Source organism: Mytilus californianus, unplaced genomic scaffold (genome assembly GCF_021869535.1).
Source record: "Mytilus californianus isolate M0D057914Y unplaced genomic scaffold, xbMytCali1.0.p SCAF_9, whole genome shotgun sequence".
NCBI lineage: Eukaryota > Metazoa > Mollusca > Bivalvia > Mytilida > Mytilidae > Mytilus > Mytilus californianus.
The window spans coordinates 79,820,702-79,844,452 of NW_026262745.1; the positions used below are offsets into that span (position 1 = coordinate 79,820,702).

Below are 23,751 nucleotides of genomic sequence, written 5' to 3' on the forward strand. Positions count from 1 at the left end.
AAAAAGAGAAAAATCCAAAATTTACAACATTGACAACATGGTAAATTTGACACAAAAAAGCAACAACATTTTATAAAACTTTCTTATATTAACACCTTCCTATAGTTTTCGTAAGTTAAATTTATTCAGATTGGTCCACTTCATCTTTAGTGAAAGTATGAAAAAAAGTTTAATTGTGTAACTGTGATTTTTTTCATGATAATAGCCCAGAAATGGGTAAAAATTGATGAAAAATGGAAAAAATCATCAAAATTGGGTACTTTCAAATGGCTGTAGCTAAAAAAGAAGTGCACCACCATATGACTTTTTCTTCACCAATTATTTTTTTACAGTCATATAAACCCAAAAATCAGGTTAATAAAAGTTTAATTCTAGAAATTTTTGGCTCCTCAGAGGTGTACATCCTTAAGACAAAATATCTATGAAGACTCGAAAATCCAGAATTTAACATAGAAAGCAATAGGGCTATGAATAAGTGATTTTATTCTTAATAAGGATGCAGACATAGCAGTTAGTTAAGCCATTGTTCACTTGCTAGCTTAATAATCAGTCAATATGCAACTACTTTATCATATTTTTGCATGGTTTTAAGCGAACTGCTATACATGTATATTTTCGATCACTAGCAGATCAACATACCCAGTTGTTCTATTTGTCCAAAGCCATGTTTCAGGAAAGTTTTTTCTTTTTTTTGTTACTTCTTTAAGCTTTGAATTTGTTGCTTTGTCAGGTCCGTTTAAATGCATTGCAGGTCCCGGTGTAGGTTGCCACATAATTTGAGGTTGCATTGAGGTCGCTAGAAGCATAATAGCTGTGAATTATATCAACGGTAGAAAATATTTTTCATTTCATTTGGATTTGTATTTCAAATGTCAAAATTTATGATATATACCTCTTTGGTTGTTGCATATAACAGCATAGTTAATATTTAATTAAGAAAAAAGTAAATCATTCTTCAGATCCCAAGTGCCTTCCATAGAGTACCATATTTGTGTATTACCTTACTTCTATTTGCTTTTTTCTTCATCATAAATTTAACCAGAACTCAATAATTCCATACCTCAAAGACAATTGACTCTAAGTAAAAATCATTATTCTGTTGGTTTTTTTTTTTTTGAAAGGGAACATGCTTTGTTTTTCAAGCATGTAAGTTCTACTATCCACCTTACTTCATTTGAAAGAGATTTTACTGTAATATAATTTTATTTATTTAGTTTTTTATTTCATTGTTTTGCCTGTCATATTTGCTGAAAATGAAATGCTTTAAAATGGAACATAAGGAGATGCGGTATGATTGCCAACTATCCACCACAGACAGAAGACGTTGATGTAAACAACTATGTCTCACCGTAAAGTCTTCAAATTTCATTAAGGTCAAAACTAAAACCATATTAAAGCTATAATAGGCACCAACAAGACAATATGTAAAAGAATAAAAAAATAAGAAATCTAACATCATGTTACGTGCTGACATCGATGACAGTATATACTGAAAAACAATGATTTGCCGGCTCCTGATTAGGAGACATATCAACAATTCTGTGGATAATTAAAATGTTTGCGAACAAACAAGGCTCACTATATCCTGGTAAAGTGGCGTAAAAAACTGTGAAAATCAATTAAAAAGCTCTTGACTCAATAAATCGACAAGACGACAAACTAACAAAAAACATACGACGTACCGATCTATGAATACGCAGTTTTTTTTTACATATATATTATGTTCATTGAAATCTTAAATATAACTACAACCACGGGCTAACCAATCGAGTTTGGAAATATAACAACTGTTGTAGTATCAATTAACCCCAATATTCATTGACGTGTTTCGTCAAAAGATTGCTTTACAAATTTTGATTGTTATTTATGGTTAAAAAAAAAGAGATCACTTAACATGGGTGTTCAGAATGCCGCTTTTGGGTTCCTTGAATTTATCGTTTTTTAACAGCGCAATCAGTGTTGATATTTCCATAAAATTATATGTCATCACACAAAACCTACATTGACACCAGGATTTCAATGGGTAAACTGGAAGGTTTGATTATTAAGTTATTATTTATTTTCTAATATGTAGTCTTGATTTTATATGAACAGTAGAAATTCAAATTCTATTGACCTCATTAATGTGATTTAAAGAGAAAAAGATAAACTAGTATAAAGATAAATCAAAAAGAAGAATGAAAAAGTCGAAGACAAAACCTCGAATGAAGGTTATCACTTATGTGATAAAATAAGATACATTTATTTAAAACATAATCAATAGAAAAAATATCCGTTCACGTTAAGACAGGTTAGTTAATGCAAAACAGTTTGTATTAAATTCCAAAAAAATCAAATGAAACATAATCAGAAGTGTTCATGCTGGTACTTCATTTTATAATAATTCTTATATGATTTGCATATTAGGGAATACGTTTATATGATTGGTTGAGAGAGCTTCCGGTAGAGGCTCTTGACGTTATTTATTTTTCGATAGACGACGTTGACCGAACTACTTTTTGTAACCGATGTAAACAAGATGGCGGCGACGTTAAAAATTTGTATTTTCACTTTGCGTTCATCATAAAAATCAAATATAGACACAAAAATTCATTTGAATGATAATAAGATATTTTTGCAGTTCATTTTTTCTATCAGATAGCAAATTTCATGGAGCACATTTTTTTTGGCGTTAACAAAAAAATATATTCATGCGTCGGGTCAATTCAATGACACATATATACAATTACGTGTGATACAGGTTGAGAGTGTAGAAATTAGATTCCTTATTTCCAATTTTAAAGAATTATAAGGATTAAACGCCTTTTTAAAGGAATTTATTGATGTTTAAACTGGACCAAGTCACTCATAAACATATCATAAAAGTCCTGCGGACTTTTATTTGTTTGTGTGTGAATTGGTCGAGTTAATACACCAACAAATTCCTTTAAAAGGGCGTTTAATTCTATATAACTACTGAAAAGTAAAAATTTCTCACTCAGAAAATAAAAACCTTAAAACATCGAAAACGCTTTAAATAGCAGAACTTTTTTTTACATAAACACTAGGTCTATGGTTAGCTTAAAACATGTATACAAAAACTTTTTATGATGAAACAGAGAACACAGATCTGACTAAATGTACTTAAGAGCCGTGTGTTTGAATATTCAAACAATTAATATTTAATTTACTATAGGCTTAATGCATCGCGAATGAAAGTGATGACTGATAATAATTGTGATAAGAATTAGTGTAAGCAGAGCTGGTCGGTCCTTAACCTTAACATTGATTATCATTAAAGATATTTTTGGTATAAATAAAAAAAATAGAAGATGTGTTATGATTGCAAATCAACACATCGTATATACCAGGCTTTAAATTGTGTACGTCATACGAGATTTTTTGTCTACAAGAGACTCATCAGTCTCCCTTTGAATAAAAAAGTCAGAAAGGCCAAATGGTCCAAGGACACAGTTATCGTCCTTTGGTTTTCGTTGTCTACGAATATAGTCCCTAGTGTGAACAGTGTATAACTTGCATTTTTTTTTTGATACACTTTCCCAATTTATTTCTTGATATTTTATGCATGAAATATTAAGTAAGGGGATGAAATTACATGTTAAAAAAATTTGGGTGCTGAATCTTTCTGTTAAGTAGTGATTTGGTCCAGTTAAAAAAGGTCAAAAATTAGAATGTCTGAAGCTGTCAAACTGAATTTTAGCCCCCCTTAACACAAAATTGTCAATATTTTGAGTTAGAGCTGGTAGAAGTTTCTATAATTTTGATATTATTTGTATCAATAGTAGTACACTACACTGTAAAAATCTTTTTGAGATAGAGCAGGTGCGATTGTTTTAATTTGAATTTATTGTCTAAAAGAAATGCACTACGAAATAACTGTGTTCTCGGGCCAAATAAGGGACGAAGTTGAAGAGCATTGATTTCACGTAAATTGAAAGCCCATTTACAGAGCAAAATAATAGATTAAATATGTTCATTCTTTTGACAAGACGAAAACAGGTTAAAAGTTGGTGGACAATAGTTTTTTTATCAATATTCGCATGCAAATTGACGATTATGGTATTACTTTTGATACATTATATGTATTACATTAGCTGGGGGAGGGGGGAATCAAGCATGAGATTCCGAGACACAATAAAAAATTACATATTTTAACCGAATACAACTTCTTCTTAAGAGGAAACTTCTTGTAGGCTACATTGTTGCTCATTTTTTAAATAGGTCAACTCTTAAAGGGCATGTTTAAATTTTGTATTTTAGGAATAACATTGTACTATGCAAATGTATTTTCACGTAAAAATCTAGTGGTATCGACCTGCTAAATTCATAAGATAAAGGCTGAATTATATATAAGCTAAAGAGAACAACTCTACAATTAGTTTTAATCTAGCTAGGAGTTTATAAATAAAAATAGGGTGAAATGCCAATGAATCTATAAGATACCCAGTTGTTTTATTTGTCCAAAGCCATGTTTCTGGAAAACTTTTTCTAGTACGGGTAACTTCTTTTAACTTAGAAGATGTCCCGCCATTTACCACATTTGGTAAAGAATTGATCATTCCTCCTGATGCTATCCCACCTTTCTCAAAATGAAGAAACGGCATATATTGGTACGCTATACAAAACAAAATTTAAAATTCAATTACATTTTTAACTATTTACGTAATTTATGGCTTCTAATTATACATGAAAATCACGAAAAGCTGTGACATTGATAATTAATACAGTTATCTAGCAAGTAATCATGGTAATTGGGGAAATGTATTTGTAAAATAAGTAATGAATGTATTTTAAATTGAATAATTGCATAAAATATGAATTATAAAAACGTTTTGGACAGTTAGTGTCTTTTCGTTACTCGAGTTCAAGTGATTCTGAGAAAATTTTGTTTATGGACACATTTACTTATTCAATACCCCCTTGTTAAATTAAGAAAAATGTTTTCGTGATGTTTCGAAATCTATTTGATTGTTATAACTCAACGTTTCTACTTCTATATAAGATATGTACACGATCAAGCGTCGATTCTGCATTGGTAACGCAAATGTATGCATAAAACGGCTGAGATTAGTAAATTAAATGTCAACGTGATCAAATACATTTACGTGGCATGTCATAGATAAAAAGAAGTAAGAGATACCAAACGTGCATAAAATAATCTCGAACGGAAGAAGACTAACAGATAATATCCTGACCAAAACAAAACAAAAAGAATACGGAAAGACAGACAACAATCTACAAATCAATGTAATATTCACTTCAAGAATAAAACTTAGTTCGAAAAAAGCTCTTTTGATTATATAAACAATTAAACAGACAACACAAACACGGGTACAAGTGGAGTAATATATAATCTCGTGTAATAGAATGTGCACAGTTACATAGAGCAAATTAACGTGCCTATCCCAAGTCAGAAGCCCCGTCAGTAGTTGTCTTATGTAAAAGCTTAGTGTTTTAATTATTTGAAGAATTCAGTGTTGATAGCAAATCATTGACAGTTTCAACTAATTAACTGCCACCTTTGGAAGACTTGGAAGATTGAGAGCTTTCCATATTTTACAAACACCTGTCCGTCATTTTCGTCATTTGTGTTCTTAGTGTGCTGTCTCTTAGAAATATACCCGCCTCCATATTCATTGTTCTTATCGAATATAAAACAGATGTGGTATGATTGCAAATGAGACAACTCTTCACAAGAGACCAAATTACACAGAAATTAACAACTATATGTCACCGTACGGCCTTCAACAATGACCAAAGCCCATACCGCATAGTCAGCTATAAAAGGCTCCGAAATGACAAATGTAAAACAATTCAAACGAGAAAACTAACGGCCTAGTTTATGTACGAAAAAAAATTAAAGAAAAACAAATATGTAACACATCAACAAACGACAACCACCACTGAATTACAGGCTCTTGACCTGGGATAGGCATATACATACAGAATGTGGCGGGGTTAAACATGTTAGCCGGATCCCAACCCTCCCCATAACCTGGGACAGTGGTGTTACAGTACAACATAAGAACGAACTATAAAAATCAGTTGAAAAAGGCTGAACTCATCAGATGGATACAGTAGAAATAATTCTAACAAAAACACAGAGTTGGACATGGTCGGGTACTTGTACATCCCAACAACAAAAAGACACCAAGTACAGATCTGAGAGTACTCGCAGTTACTGACAGCTAGTTCAAAGCCAATAACAACTTATAAAAAAATAAATCATGCATCTAAGACTAAATTATCAATCATTACTCATCCAACATCCAATGTATTTAGTGTTAAGACGTCATAAACAGTCAGAGAAACATATGACCTCGTGCAATGCCAAAATACAGTTACCGACAGATTTTAGATCCATGAATGTGCATATGTATATAACAATGATATTTAGTTTGCTTTTAATTTACTGATAACAAAATCAATATTAATACCAATAAAAACAATATTCAAAGATCTAATTACAGTGTTAAATTGGTAACCTTTTAGAATAAGTTTATTTAAAGTATCGATGAGTTTACCAGGATCGTTTCTAAATTTCCGAGCACGGTAAACAACATCTCCGTAAAAATGAGGACGTGCTATCCCGTTCGAAATAAGTTTCCTACAGGTACAACCAAACTTCAAAACCAAATCTTTATATCTATGGAAGAATTTAGAAAAGGTTTTAAGTAATTTGTGGTAACGAAATCCCTGACTTAATAATTTACCAGTAATACATAGATTACGTTCATTAAAATCGAAAACGTCACAACAGACACGGGCGAACGATTTGTGATATTTAAACACCGTAAGATGGTGTCAAAGGAACATCACCATCCAAAAAAAGAAAATTAACAATAGGGAACGAAAAATCGTTCCTTTGTCGTAAATTTTAGTGTAGAGTTTCCCCGTGTAAAACTTAAATATCAAAATCTAGGAAAGGACAGTTATTACCGTTTACATTTGATTTATTTAAAGTAAGTTCCTTTGGGTAAATTTCGGCAGTTTATTTAGAAAATTCTTGATTATTTTACGAAAAAATATCGTCAAGATAACGGTAAGTGTTGTTGAATTTATCAATTAAATGCAATTTAGACGGGTCTTTACTGAGTTTGGTCATAAACAGTGATTCATAACAGTACAAAAACAAGTCTGCTATCAAAGGCAAAATCAGAAACTCATACATATAAAAAAAAGGAAAACAACTGTCATATTCCTATATAAATATATACAAATTTCTACAGCATGAAATATTTTGATCAAACATTTTCTGGAAATCAGTGAAACCCGTTCTTCCTTTTTTTTCTTTTTCTCCGCAACACATTGAAAATTAAAATAACAAAAATACCGAATTCCGAGGAAAATTCAAAACGGAAAGTCTGTATTTAAATGGCAAAATCAAAAGCTAAAACACATCAAACGACTGGATAACAACTGCCATATTCCTGACTTGGTACAGGCATTTCCTTATGTAGAAATGGTGGATTAAACCTGGTTTTATAACTAGCTAAACCTCTCACTGAAATGACTATGATAACCACCAATGATATCCAATTGAAATGTCTTGAAAATGTTATTTTTCCATTAGTATCGTGTACCTATTCATTGAATATAAAAATAAGAAGATGTGGTATAATTGCAAATGAGACAACTCTCCACCACAGACCAAATGACCTAGAAGTTAACAACTATAGGTCACCGTACGGCCTTCAACAATGAGCAAAACCTACACCGCATAGTCAGCTTTAAAATGCCCCGAAATGACAAATGTAAACCATTTCAAACGAGAAAACTGACGGCCTGTTTTATGTAAAAAAAAACCCAATGAACGAAATACAAATATGATATACAACAAACGACAACCAATGACAACTTTTGAAGACTTGGAGGACTGAGAGCTTTTCAAGTTTTCATATTTTATAAGCACCTGACTTGGGACAGGCAAATACAGAATTAAAGTCTACAATTGTCACACACATTTCTTAACAGTATCTTTACAAATAAATAAATTTTAAAGCAACTTTATTTATTTTTTAAATAATGATTATTTGACCGTATGGAAATGTTGTGAAACATTTTACAGAAAATTTAAGCTATATAGCGATCTTGAATTATTTTAAATCATACAAACAATTATGAACAAATTTACACATCACTTGATTTACTGACATTATATAAGTTTACCATGAAAGCGCCCTGGACAGTTTCGTATATGCTTTTGAATCGTCAGCTGTAAGTTATCACAGGTATATCAATACAAAAACAAAAGCCGTCTGTGCATTTGAGAGAAAATATAATTCCAAATAACTATATTAAATATTGACCGATATAATATAGAAAACAGACTTACGTTGCTTGTGGTGGTATACTGTAGCATCTGTTAATACTTTCACACCTGCATTCTGTAAAGCATTAACGCAAGAATTAAAGAGATTTCGAAAGACATTACTTTATTTTGTGTATATCTATCCATCCATCTAGAAGCTGTATGTTTAGGGTATTTACAGCTGGTTTTTAAATTGCAACCAACGAGCCATTGAAATCTTCCAATACGTTCAGTTATACTGTTTAATGCTCCTACTACAACAAGTATGTCAAAGAAATCCGACATCATTGTAAAGCTTGTTGTAGAAGCGGGCTAAATTGTTTTAGAGTGTTATAAGTTCGAGTAAACGAGTTGGTGATATACATTGTCAACGGATTTAAGAATCAAAAACAAAAGATACAAAATGTATGCGTACTTTTACTATTGAAAATCCTTAACGACCATTCATAAAATAGAAATTAGAACTGTTGCAATACAACGAACGTTTTGTCGCCTTTTTAGTTAACTGGATATTTGCAAAAATATTAACTTTCATAGAATTAAAGAATAACAACACTAAATATGATATGATAAACAGGAAACTAAACTCTATTATAACACAGATATTCTTATGTACATAACTGTAATATTCATTTTTCGGTTCTTGCATTCCTTAAATATAACAGTGCTCCTTAGATATTTTCAAACGATCCATGTACCTTTTTACACATAAATCTCAAGACGAAAACACATAGTATAATGGTTTCAAACTACCAACAATTTTATGGTCTATATATTCATTGATGTATCCGTATTTAATGTCTAAAAGTGATAGATTTATACTGATCATATCAAAAATTTTGAATTTGTTGAATAGTTCGAATTTGTTGTGAAATAGTGCAAAGTTGTATTTTTAATGCTAAATCAATATAGGTTAAAAAGAGCTTGAACAATTCCGCACTTCTTTTAGAAGTTCTTTTCGCCTGTTATTAGAAACCAATAACACTGAGGGCACACACAATACTTGAACAGATGCGTATTCCGATAATCAATGTTTCAAAATAGGCATTGTTATGAACAACCTATTATGTTTGTTCTCCAGCAAAGTATTATTTTTCATTAAATGTCTTTACCGAAAATATCTGAGATGCATCTGATCCACCATAATATGTAGGATATGGCCACCATATCATTCGGCGTTTACGGGCTGCAATACCAATACCGCCACCTCCGAAGAAGAATGGGCTTATACTCTTGTGTTTGGTATCATATGATTTCAATTCTTCTACAACCTTAAACATAAAAAAAGTATACTGAAAAGATGCCATAGCTTTGAATTACAATTAAAGAACTCAAAACCAAACAATTCAAAAAATAGAAATGATGACAACCCTAAATCATAATATAAACAAGAACTGTGAATGAATCCACAAAAGGATCAACCAGCCCTTCCAGGTAGTGTTCTCCAACTGTGTAAAATTTAATTAATATCCATTAAACCGTTTTGGAGAAGTTGCGCTTATGAGACACCAGTACCACATATTGTAATATTTAAGTGAGTAAATATAGTTATATTCCCTTCACAATGTGGGACCCTGGTCATATTTATTTATAAAAACCCCAAGCTAGTATTTTACAACGGTGTAAAGTTTTATTAAGTAATGTATCCGTTACACCGTTTAGGAAGAGTTGTGCTGGGACCTGGACAGATAGACACCCTGACGGGCAGAGTGATTAATATATTACCCCGATAATAAATACTTTGCAAGGGTAAATGAAATTCATAAATAAGATATATAAATCTTTATACATGTAGATCTATAAACTTATACGTCAAGGGGAAACTGGCAACGCTTTTGCAAAAAAAGAAACCCGACGAAAAGACAAATTGGTTCACAAAATATTACATAAAACTAATAACTGAGCAACATGTACATTGCTAAAATCTGTGGGGGTAATATAAATTGCATCGGAAAAATAAGCAGATCCTGTTCCACTAATAACACCCTTGACGTTGTTCATGGTAAGTACTCATTCGTTGATATATGTCAATCGGTAATGTAACAATTCAATGACCGACTAATATCGATTTCCACATCTATACTACCTCACTGGAACATACGTGAAACTTACCTGTGATTGTGTAATATCATTTCCAGATTTTAACAAAAGGACACTTTGATCGACGGCTAGCAAATTAACAACTGACATTGGATCAGCTGTAACTTGTACATTTACTGGATCTCCAGGCTGAGCTTTAGTTTTGTCAAATGAAATAGAAACCTGTAAACAGAAAAATGCAACGCAGAATGTTATTTTGCTCTTCATACTCTTGTGTTTAATTTAAACTCAGGTTTAAATGCGAACATTTATCGATTTAATTGACATGTCTTCGTATATTTGTTCTCAGCTCAGTTTGCTATGCACAAAAAAGATTTAGCCATTACATCGCTAAGATTTCTGTTTACAACTATTGTTATTAAAAGATTTACATATTTTGACACATGATATTTCATCGGGCCGATTATATTTTCACATTTAACAAAAAGAAGTCTTAAAGACTTATTTTTGTTAAATGTGAAAATACATTTGAGACATAATTCATTTAATTTCACTACATTTAACAGCATCCATTGTGATACATATTTCGATACAATAATTTCTTTTAAAGTCATATGAAACGAGTGACTTGTGAAAAATAATGTTAATCCAATTCTTGAACCAATGCATGCATATATCATAAACTTAGTCTTCTGTGCACGATTTTATCATTTTTTACGCATCCATACCGTATAATCGTCAAAACAATGTTTCACTCGGTCAGTTTTGATGTGAAAATATGGCAGCTAATTAATGGTCGTGTTTTGAAGCCGAAGTTTACCGATTGTCACCTTTGTAAACAATCAACGAATAAGCATGGGTTTTGAGGTAAGCACGTGTAAAACATGTGCAATAAGATATATAGTTTATTTCGATGACGGAGCAATGTTTACGTTTGTTGACTCTCTCTGTCAATTTGGTTTTCCCCGTCGCACTTGCGTATTGCAATCACTGGATTTTTACGAGAACAGTCACGCTGAGGTAAATGCATACGGAAAACATGTCGGCGAATTATTGTCTGGGAAGCCAATAATAAAAAAAGAAAATTCTTCTAAATTTAGACAAATTAAAGAATTTTCTTCAGAAAAAAGTATAAATTATGTACATAAGTTTTATAATAAAAACTAGCCATTTATTAACAAAAAAACATATGCATGATTTTTTTTTATTTTGAAGTTTCATATGACTTTAAGAATTGGTAAGAATTAAAGACTAAAAAATACGTCTTCACTTGTTTTGTTTTATTTGTTCTTACGTTGTGCTGTTACATAACTGCCCCAAATTCGATTCATAATTTCAAAATGAAATGTTTTCTGGGCAATATTTTCAAAAGCTTACACCAAAATGTTGCGATTGGCCGATAATGTCCCACACCAAAAATTCAAACAATAACGTGGCGATAATTCATTAAGGGGTACGAACAATGAAATTATCAATAGTCCTTTGGTTTGGATGTAGAACCTGGAGTGAAAACAATGACATAAACCTAACTAGAGTCTCTCAAGAGCCTGTGTCGCTCTCCTGTATCTACTGTGGTTTTGGAAATCATATAAAATAAGGTTAAAATCATAATAAATAGTATCAGATACCCCATTAATGATTAAGACCAAGTTTGGTTTAATTTGGGCCAGTAGTTTCGGAGAAAATTTTTGTAAAAGATTACAAAAATTTACGAAAATTGACTTTAAAGGGCAATAACTCCTTATGGGGTCAATTGACAATTTTGGTCATGTTGACTTATTTGTACTTTGCTGAACAATTTTGCTGTTTATAGTTTATCTCTATCTATTATAATATTCAAGATAATAACCAAAAACTGAAAGATTTCCTTAAAATTACCAATTCAGGGACAGCAACCCAACAACGGGTTGTCTGATGCGTCTGAATTTCAGGGCAAATATATATTGACCTGTTGAACATCTTTACTCCCTCAGATTTGCTCTAAATGCTTTAGTTTCAGAGATATAAGCTAAAAACTGCATTTTATCCCCATGTTCTATTATTAGCCATGGCAAACATCTTGGTTGATGGGCGGGGTCATCGGATATATTTTTTTAATTAGATACCCTAAGGATGAATTAGGCCAAATTTGGTTTAATTTGGCCCAGTAGTTTCAGAAGAGAAGATTTTTGTAAAAGGTTGCAAAATAAAGGCAACAGTAGTATACCGCTGTTCGAAATTAATAAATCAATTGAAAAAAAAAACAAATCCGGGTTACAAACTAAAACTGAGGGAAACACATCAAATATAAGAGGAGAACAACGACACAACAGAAACACAACATTAAAATGTAACACACTGCAAAAATTAACGAAAAATTGTGAAAAAATTGACTTTAAAGGGCAATAACTCCTTATGGGGTCAATTGCCAATTTTAGTCATGTTGACTAAATATCCTTAAAATTACCAATTCAAGGGCAGCAACCCAACAACAGGTTGTCTGGTGCGTCTGAAAATTTCAAGGCAGATAGATCTTGACCTGATGAACATTTTTACATCGTGTCAGATTTGCTCTAAATGCTTTAGTTTCAGAGATATAAGCCAAAAACTGCATTTAACCCCCATGTTCTTATTTTAGCCATGGCGGCCATCTTGGTTGATGGGCGGGGTCATCGGATACATTTTGTTAAACTAGACACCCTAAGGATGATTTAAGCCAATTTTGGTTTAATTTGGCTTAGTAGTTTCAGAGGAGAAGATTTTTGTAAAAGATAACGGACGACGACGACGGACGACGGACGCCAAGTGATGAGAAAAGTTCATTCGGCCCTTTGGGGCCAGGTGAGCTAAAAAAGCTGTAAGACCAGATCGACTAGATAAGCATCCTTTGGGTCGATCCAACTGCTGGTGGATGTGTCCATATCGGAATTTGGTTTCTCAATGCTCTTTAACTTCGACCTTTAATTGCCCTTTTTAACTTTTTTATTCGAGCGTCACTAGTGAGTCTTTTATAGACGAAACGCGCGTCTGGCGTACACAATTTTCGTCCTCGTATCTATGTTGAGTTTTTTATGTGCTCAACTATGTGCCAATTCAAATGTCGTCTATATGTTAGAATCTAAATTAACCAATGTTAACAAATATGTTGTTGATCAAAAGTCCACGAATTGGATACTAGTAATAGAAATATATTTTTCGATGTCAATAAGTGTGTGCAGAGTCATTGTGAATAACCTAATATAATTAGAACTGAAGCATAACTTTAAAACACATTACTGAAATAATGATTAAGTGAAGATAAATACAACTGAAAGTATATTATAATTTCCTTTTCGTGCACTATAAATATACGCGATTTTTATACCATTCCGTTTGTAGGAAACATGGAGTTAAATTGTTATTTAAAAGACTATGTTGTTTAAAATAAATGATAAAATAAAGTCAAAGTAAAATACCATTACACAAACATAAAACAAAAAGCTGCTGTTTTAAATACTTTCTACAACACAACAAGTACAAAATCAAAGAAAGGAAAAGATGTTATCGACGATAAAATTATAAAAGCATTGAAAATCTGTATTTTATAAGATAATACTTTAAGATTTACAATTATTTAATCACTAAGACGGTAGTAGTTTACCGATGTTCACAACTCGTAAGTCAATTAGGAAAAGACAAGGTAACAAACAGAAACTGAGGGAATCGCATGAACTTCAAAAGGGGCAAAGGAGACAATACCTACAGGAGCTCACGTTTTCTTGGAATATTTTTTTTTATAAAATTGTTCTAACATGTTTGTTATTTTCTACATTTCAACCAACCTGATTATTAAAAACACCTTCGACATCAAAGCTGATACTGTCTGTTACTATTTCACCGTCTGTTCTAACATAGTACACAACAATACGAGCGTTTGGTGCCATCTTAGAATTCACAGCTATGGAGAAAGGTACAGTCTTTTTATTTCCACCATTAACAGTGCCTGCTCCAACTATTGCACCTCTAGACAATACCTACAGTAAAACATCAAACAATATAGAATGCCTTTTTCGTATTTATTAGTGCAAATTTCCTTTAAATGCAAATCTTGAAAAACACTATAATATGGTAATTGCACTAGGTAGCTTTATATATAGTCAAGTTCAGTCTACTCTGATGTCTGCGGTAAGGACGCAATTTTCATTTCCGTCATCTTGTTTATATCTCGTTTTCTTGCGATTAAGCATTGTTTACTCTAAACCCCTCTAGTGCATACCAACTTTAATGCAATATCGGTCAATAAGCAATATATCTTACTCACCGGAAAGGTTCTGCTTTTTATGTATACTTAAAAAGAAAAGCAGAAAAAATGTCGGCAAATATTGCGCTTTTGTTTCACAAAGAAATCTACATTAAACATTTGAAACAACAGTAGAAATCTTTATATGTTTTCTTATTTACCAAAGACAATAGCATTTAACTCCAAATAACTAACTTGCATTGCTATAATTTAAATAGCTGTTACCTGATATACTAAAGATGTAACTGCTTGTGTTGATTGTATTTCAAAATTTGCCCCACTGCCTGCCTGAAAAATAAAAATAAAACATTCAGATCAAGACAAGGTTGTTAATATAGGTCCCTGCCCTATTTTATCTTTTGCTGACTTTGCACACTAAACATTGTGTGGATATAGAGTGCTTTGTTATCAAAGGAATACATATTGAAGTTGTTATAGCTGACACATTAACCCCTCTGTTAGGAATATATGTTTGTTGGTTTATTCTGATGATCCACGGAACGACTTTGTTATAAAAAGCGACCTATGACAAGAGGTTATCTAATTCTTTAGCATTTATTCAAACTAAATTTTGGGTACCACACCAGTTTCCTTGTCTCGGCGAATTGGGTATAACTTCTAAGAGGAGTAAAAACAATTTAGGACACTAGTCTCAAATGAATTTCGAAATGGACAGAAATAAGATCCATACTAGTCGAACTGGTGGATAGTTGCCATACCACTTATCCTTATTTTTATATTGAAGAGGACGTAATTTAACAAAACAAAGACAAAAAAGCTGGTAATGTGTAATGGTGAAAGTTAATTTCAAAATTCAAAAGCAAAAGTATGAAACATTCAACTGATTATAGCTAGTTCAGAAATACTTTTTATGACTAAACCGGATCATAAAGAATGTAATGAGGTCAACCCTCCCCGAACTCCAATGTATATTCAAAATGGGGAAGTCTACACAAACTGACAAAAGTTTATCCACCAACGGAAAGAGTGAAAAACAACTGTTATATTTCTGACTTGCTACAGGCTTTTTCCGGAGAAAATTGTGAGTTAAATCTTGTTTAATACCTAGCTTAACCTTCCACTTGTATGACAGTTGTTTATAGTTCCGTTTTATTGACAAATTGAGGGAAGTAACGATAACAGACATAATAGGTTAATGTGACAATAATTGGCATCCAGCAGCCAAAACTGTGTAAACATACATAACAGACATACAACACAACTGACTAAAAAGTTCAAACAAATAAAGCTAACAAAGACGCCGACATAAACGTGTTGTAGTTGATAGTAAATTTTACAAAGACGCAAACAAAAAAGTTTGTGTAGTTGATAGTAAATTGACAAGGACGCCGATAAAAATTTGCAGTTGCATAGTACATTCCGTATATAGAATACACTTTCTCAGTAAAATGCCAATGAAGAAAAATATAAATTCAAGGGTAAACAAAATTGAAACAACACTTTAAAAACCTCTTGCGTCCAAATCGAATCTCAGCCCCACCTGCATAAGTAGCTCCCAAAGTAAAAAAAAACGATAGCGGGATGCATTCTTTATGATCCGGTTTAGTCATAAATACATAGTCACGTCAAAAGTAATACGACTTAAAGAAACGTAATAGCTCGAAGACAAATAAAGGAGAAACTGAGAGAAAATGAAAAGATACACAACTTCAGCAACTAGAATCTATTACTCAACCATCTTGCAATATTTGTGAATTATACACCGAATATTTATCTATTCAGTAAAATCCAATGAACTTTTTAAGAAAAAGACCGAGACGTTTTTTGACAAAAACCTGGTGAATTAATATTTTGCTCAGACGCAAATGACGTTTTACAAAGCTAAGTCTGGGTAGCAGCTGCAAGCTCTTAAATATCGTATGAGTTGAAAAATGTATACTCAACACGCGGGTGAATTTGGTATATAGCTGCTAAGGTGAGACAAATTTATAATTTCAATAATGAAATTGTCTCGAAATACAGTTTCAAACGGCCTTTCTCGTTACATCCCCGTCGTCTTACTCGTCACAAGTAAAACACATTGATATGTTGGTATTTTGTGACAATCAGAAATAAGGAAATGATGATAGGAATATGGTACCAAATCAAACACAGCAAACTTCATAATAAATTAACTACCATTTCAGATGTATATGGTCTGTTACAATCTAAGCACTTCGTGTATATACATTTTGGAAGTAAAATATTCATGTAAATGGCGCCTTTTTATTGTAATTCAATAACTTAATTAGAAGTAAACGTTGACCACATGCATCCATTAATATAACTACAATACAACCAATGTCTTAAAAATAACAAGTAAGACCTATCATTGAGATATTTCAGATATATCTTCTAGATAAAAGTATAGTAGATAAACGCATAAAATATTTACCTTTAAGTGAGATGAACGTAAAAATAATTGAATATAGCTTTCGCTTGGTGAGTAGCTTTTAGAAAGCGTTTTGTAAGATGACAATTTTCCATATGTCGCCTGAAAAAAAGAGACACAAGTTGTAAATAATTTAAATTTCACAGTCCACAACTTTGACAACCCAATGTGTATTTTGCACCAAATATCGTTTACATAATTTTTGGTATAAATGTATGTTAGGAAACATTCATTTACAATCATTTTAACGTTAATACTACTACTTCATGTTTTATCCAAAAAAAAAACAAAAAAAAAAACATTATGAAATACAACAAAATATAAGGAAAGTGATGTGAACCTACCCGTAGTGAAATACTAGTTGCATTATCTGGTATTTCTACCTGAATAGGTACTACACCAGAGTCTGGAACAGTAAAAGACCTGTCAGTTATTGCGTAGGTTTTAGTTTGTGGATAATAATAGTATTTAGGTGTGGGTGTTGGTTCTGGTAGTTGATATGTTACGGTGGTATGAACGACAACAGATGATTTTGCTCCAGTCACAGGTGTATCATCTTGTCTAGCAACACGCATCTGTAGAACAAAAAATAAAAAATAATGTACGTATTTTTTGTGGCGGGAAGGTAAATAATTTCCAAGTAATATTTTAACTGAAAATCAGATTACAACAATATAAATCAACATTCAACACAATCAATAATTGTATTTAACTTTAAATACAAAGTTTGTGACAATTAAACGATACATCATAAATATGCTTTATATATAAATGTATATACTATATAGATCTATTCCACTTAAATTGAAAAGTTATAACATATCATCATGAAGTGTAAAATCATCGTAAAAACAATAATTACTGTATCATACTATAATTTTTCATTTCATTTATCGGGCTTAATATACTGACTTACATATGCTGTATATGGTAGTCCTGGTTTAAAAGTATTTGGGTTTGACTGAAGAAATTCAATCTTTTCGGCATGCGCATAAAATTTCACAGAGTCTTTCCCGCTCAAAGTAATATGTGTCAAGCTTTCAGTAACATTTGCCTCTACTTTGAGAGTTCTTCCAGATGTGATGTAATTGCGATTGTTTATCATAAAGTTTGATAAAGGAAGTGTGAATTTGGATTCTCCGTCCAACTGGAAAAAAAATGAATAAAACATACAATCATATGTTTCATATATAGAATACAAACGTCCGCATGTCACTTGTAAATTGGTGAGAGTGACTTTGATATATTGATCTTTCTTCTTTCCAAAGAAAATCAAATTTTCGAAAAACGCATCAGTCTGAATTAATTGCATCAAAAGTATTAACGGTACCAATGTTACTGCACCAGATGCGCATTTCGGTAATTCGCACTCTTCAGTGATGCTCGACGCCAAAACATTTGAAAATCCAAACCTTATGCAAACTTTGAAGAGCAAAGGTGCATTGACTTACTACATTCAACTTTTTGAAAATATGCAAATAATCGACTAGTGAATAAAACTTGCTCTTACTTCCAACGTTAATACAATCTATCAAAAATATCTTTAAGTTATATTTATACTTAAACTTCCATCATAATTGCAATCACCTTTAAAATTGCATTTTTTGGGTTAATACGTGTCATGGTACCATACACATTCGCGTAAGTTCATGACAAAAGATTTATTGGGGAAAAACACTAATTCACAATAAGAGAAATTCTTCAAACTGTAGGTGAACATATGAATACGGTAATTCGTTATAAAATGAGCACTCTTTTAGTGACCAATGGTCAAATTTTTGTATTAAAGACGGTTAAAGGCTTCAATAATGGAGACAATTCTGTTATCATCTGTGACACATATATATATATATTAGGACATTTATTTTAAGTCTAGTCATACAATTTTAAGTTTTTACTGACTTAGAATAAAACAATTTATTTTTTAAATTTTTCATCCAGTACCTACATTCAATGAGAGTTCTACCATTGGTTCTGATCCATTGTATTGCCATGGACGATACCAGTAATCCAGTCTAGCTCGAAGTTTGACTGTTCCCTTTACAGGCTTTCCGTAGGTATATCTGTAAAGTATAGAACATTTGCGAGTAATCAGATGTTTATATTGTTAAAAGAATTTGCAGTATTATTTGTTTTATTCATAAAGAGACTGCATTTCAATGTTATTTGCCAAGGGAGGATGATGCACCTCTTTTCATGACAAGTATTTAACGTAGGAAAGTAAAAGTATCTTTATTTAAAATTTTTATTCTATTAAAAGCAGAACCAAAAGGTTCACTGGGGTAAAGGTCACCTGGACATTCATCATCTGGTAGTAAAACACATCCTAAAGCGGTGTTCGCGTAGTTGGGCGGAATATATTAATATACAACAGTCTGGTTGGAATAGAGACGATCAATCGAATGTTCGTTCGGAGGAGTGTGGTGATCTAATTAGATTAAAGAACCCTTCCAGCAACTATTTTAAGAGTCCGTAGGTAGTCTGTTACAAGAAAAATTGCTTTATACGGGGATAAACGATGACCTTTAGACAAAACACACTGGATCAGAACCAACACATAATGACTACTTAAGGACGGGCAAACAAAGGTCACAAAGTTTACGAAGCACTTAAGGGTAAGCGTATATATTTTGGGGAGCGATTTCAAGGATGATTGTGTATAAAAGTAATGAAAATTATTATGATTTTTTTTTTAAATAGTGATATTTTGGACGATTAAACTTGTTGTATATAGCTACTTACGTTGCCTTAACGGTGCCTTGTAAAGTGGTATCACTCGCTAAACCAAATGAAGGCACTTCTACTGATACCTCAAACTTGGGTAACACTGCAGTTATAAAATACATAAGTTAATTAATTCAGTCATGGTTTTCCTTGATGATCATTGCAGGGATTTTGACGGTCTAATTCCAATTTAATCCAGATTAGATTTAATAAGCATGCCACATGTTCAGAAGGAACAGCTAGCCCTTCCGGAACACCTGAGTTCACTCCGGATTTTTTTTAGCAGATCGTGTTGCTCGATCTTTAATTTTCTATGCAGTGTTTTGTGGATATGTTCTATTTATTTCTATTCCGTTATATTTGGAATTTCCCTATTCTATTTCTATCTTTAGACTTGTGGTACAAGTTTGGCTAGTATGTAAATCAGAAGTGGTCTGATGTTACTGTTGTTTTCTGCACGAATATTTCGAAGGCGGTAGTACGGGTGGGGTTTTATAGGCATATATAAGTCCTGATTACGTTTGATTATTATCGATGTGCTCCAGTAACTTTGATAGACGAAGTTAACGTTAAGCTCTGCATAATATATTACAGTTATGTTTGTATTGATATGTATTTAGAGGACATTGTGAATGTATATAGATGGAATTGTGGTATATTTTTGTAATTTGTAAAATGTTTACAAGATATTAAATGTTGTTTCGCTGAGAAAATAAGAAAGTTACTGCGAGCAAACAAACCTAAATTATGACTTGTCTCTTATTTAGCCATGTATTTAGTATAGAAATGTTTTAAATTCGGACGAATTCATGAGGGAGAATTTAAATGTATATACGTGTGACACTCGTCGTGTTGCTCAACCAAGTACAACAAATCTGGTGATAAGCTAATTCGATGATTTCACAATCGAGGGAAGGGATTGTTGTTATGATAATTGGAAACTTATCATCGGACTTTGCGTTTTGGCCGCATGAAATTTATAAAGTGTGTGTTGTTTTTATTTTTTTGGACAAAACCGTACTTATCTGTGACACATATATTCCTTAAATGTCATACTCGCGATAGCGTCCATCTTTGATGTGTTTTTTTAGAACATGTCCATTAAGAAGATTTAAACGAATCTTTTACAATCAAGAGACATTTTTTATAGAAATGCACATATGTTTAGTAAAATTAATGGTGGTATCAGTAAATGTTGTTATTACTGACGCAACCGATTCTGATTATCATTATAAAAAGTGACGTTTGTTCCAGGACAAATAAAAAAATGTTTTAAATCGATTGTGCTTAACTCCAAAATCAGAAATGTTAAAACCTTTGGATTTAAAATTTTCCATGGCCAATCTGAACGTCTTTTTTAAAAACTAATATACTAGTGGCGGGACATTTGAAACTTGTGAAATGGCAGCCATTCTAAAATGTGATGATATGATTTTGTTTATGCTATCTCTTAAATATTTGAGTCAATCTCAGTTATAAAACTGTAGAAAACCGTATTCTTACTGTTAAAATTTCTCAGTTTAAATTACAGCCTATCAAAAGTTGTGTTCTTGTCCCCTAAAGCATCAAAAGATTGATGCATCTTGTTCATTTCAAATAGCTTACCATAGTGGGCAACAGTGAAAACCTTTTCTTCAGATCGACCCTGTAAATCAAGTAAAACTTAATATCAAATCAGGTTCCAGCAAACATCGAGGAAAATTGCAGGTTAATACATGGGTCTATTATGTATGATTTGGCTGAAGGTGGATTTGTAGATCTACTAAATTATCTAATAAATAAAATCGTAGACAAAGAATCATTTATATTTTGTCTGATATATTTGGAATGAAATTTAGTCAAAGTTTTTACCATTTTTTTATATGAATATCCCTATGTTAATGTAAAATTGAGAATGGAAATGGGGAATGTGTCAAAGAGACAACAACTCGACCAAAGAGCAGAAAACAGCCGAAGGCCACCAATGGGTATTCAACACAGCGAGAAAATCCCGCACCCGGAGGGGTCTTCAGCTGGCCCCTAAACAAAAATGTGTACTAGTTCAGTTTAGTAATGTAAATGTTACATTCGTGTTTGTCAGAACTTTCAAGCCAATCATTTCATATGCATTTTATGAGTTTTGCATTTTTTAATTGAGTAGGACTCTGAGTTTCAATATACATGAATGTTTAAACAAAAGGGGTATTATAATGTTCCACTGTCTGACAAGGGTTGACGAAAAATAAACAACATGACACATATGCAAACCTTACATGTGTAATAATTTTGATCTTCCAATCTCCAAGTACAGGCTGAGTATCCATTATCATAAAGTTAGTAAGAACACCACTGGCATCTCTGACTTGTAACCACTGTTTTATCTTGTTTGTGTTAGGATCCTAAAAAGTATCATATTACACTGTACCAGAAAAATATCCTCATCGTTTTAAATTGGTACATTTTTGTAGATAATTGTATCTTTGTTTTGAGAAGTAACCATCAAATTTTAGATTCTATTAATAATTTGTTACGAAATATCTTAATCTAGTAGTAGTGTTATCTAAAGCAAAACATGCTAATAGAAGTAGAATCATATTGACATTTTTATAAGTTCATTATTTTGCTTTATTATGGTTTTTTCTTTTTATTTATCTTTGAAAATATTTATCTAATTACTTACATAAATTTCTATGTCCATCGGACTATCGATTATCGTCAGGTTTGGGTACATAGCGAATGCCCGAAAATGAACTGGAATAAAAAGCAAATAATGAGACACATCCAATGAGACACAATATGTATATCATTAGTCATGAACCATTAATTGATTGGTTAAAATACTGGTTTCTAATGAATTCCTCGTCCTGAAAATGCATGACATATTTACCACTGGGCGTTAAGCAACCAACAATTAATCCATCTAATGAATTCCAATATATGTTATGGTTGTAATCCGCCATTTAGTTTTGTCATGAATAGTGTTGGCAGTCTAAGTTTTGATTCTGATCTTTTCACAAATTGGTATTAAGCATCCGTTCCTCATTGTTTTTAAAAAAAATTATGAAGAAAATCTTGGTAGGTTTTGTCATTTTTTTGAGGATCTTGTAGGTACTTCCGAAGTTAAGATGCGTTGTGCATGGATTCAATCTGATAATACAAATTCAATATAATACTGTTCTTATTCCATACTAATAAAACAATGTTTCTGTTAGTGTTTTGTAAAGGTTAAATACCTGTCTGTCCTGGTTTATACATGGCTTTATCTGTCTGAATGAAGATAGATATACCCTTGGACTGGTAAGTCAAGTCAGTTTTGTTTGTAAATACTAGTCCTCCGGAACCAGTCACTTCTATCTCATAACCTCCAGAATGCAGATTATCTGGCACCTTCAATACAACGTTAATATTAAAATATTATCACATCACGGTTTTAACGTTTTCAGTAAGATAATTTATAAAAAACCAACCTTACTATGTACATGTTCAAGCAAACCATTAGGCATGGTACATGTAATAAACGGAAGAGAGACTTAAGAAAAATTATACATCCCTTAAAAACCCCACGCCATTAATTGTACTGATTTTCGGTTTACAAACATGATTTTTAAATGAAAGAAGTTATCATATAAACTGTAAGTACATGTATATCATGATTTATATCATCGTCAACATTATTATTATTATTATTTTAATTATTATTATTATGATCATTATTTGCATTATTTTACAAACTTATATAGCTTTTGCCTAATATAAATGAAGTTACATGATATACATGTAGAATCATCCTTTCGTAATCAAGATATGAATCAATAAATAAGTTTAATATATAAAAAATATCTCATGCTAGATCAGCTGTATCTCATGAAAGTTTTTTAAATGTCAAACCTACCTGTACTTCCAGAAGTTTTGGAGTACCTGAAAAACGACAAGAGTATAAAATATATATTGTCTACAAACAAGATGTAACACTTCTTACAGCTTTTCATTTGATAAGTTAGTTATACGTCATTGGCTTTCAATGTTTTGAGTATGAGAGCTTATGAT

At 31.9% G+C, this 23,751-nt stretch overlaps 1 protein-coding gene across 1 annotated transcript in view; it reads right to left on the reverse strand.

Moving 5' to 3' along the window:
- The window catches only part of LOC127716507 (CD109 antigen-like), a 59,952-nt gene extending 37,500 nt beyond the window's left edge, over window positions 1–22,452 (reverse strand). The window contains exons 1-13 of the mRNA XM_052222751.1: window positions 22,385–22,452; window positions 21,978–22,103; window positions 21,331–21,370; window positions 19,744–19,828; window positions 18,950–19,064; window positions 17,918–18,148; window positions 17,346–17,576; window positions 17,005–17,103; window positions 14,835–14,897; window positions 14,152–14,343; window positions 10,424–10,573; window positions 9,424–9,582; window positions 8,336–8,387 (exon numbers count right to left, since the gene is read on the reverse strand). Of these exons, the coding sequence (XP_052078711.1) occupies window positions 8,336–8,387; window positions 9,424–9,582; window positions 10,424–10,573; window positions 14,152–14,343; window positions 14,835–14,897; window positions 17,005–17,103; window positions 17,346–17,576; window positions 17,918–18,148; window positions 18,950–19,064; window positions 19,744–19,828; window positions 21,331–21,370; window positions 21,978–22,103; window positions 22,385–22,435 (1,594 nt within the window). The 5' untranslated portion in view covers window positions 22,436–22,452. The remainder of the gene's footprint in view (window positions 1–8,335; window positions 8,388–9,423; window positions 9,583–10,423; window positions 10,574–14,151; window positions 14,344–14,834; window positions 14,898–17,004; window positions 17,104–17,345; window positions 17,577–17,917; window positions 18,149–18,949; window positions 19,065–19,743; window positions 19,829–21,330; window positions 21,371–21,977; window positions 22,104–22,384) is intronic.
- Window positions 22,453–23,751: the final 1,299 nt, after the last annotated feature.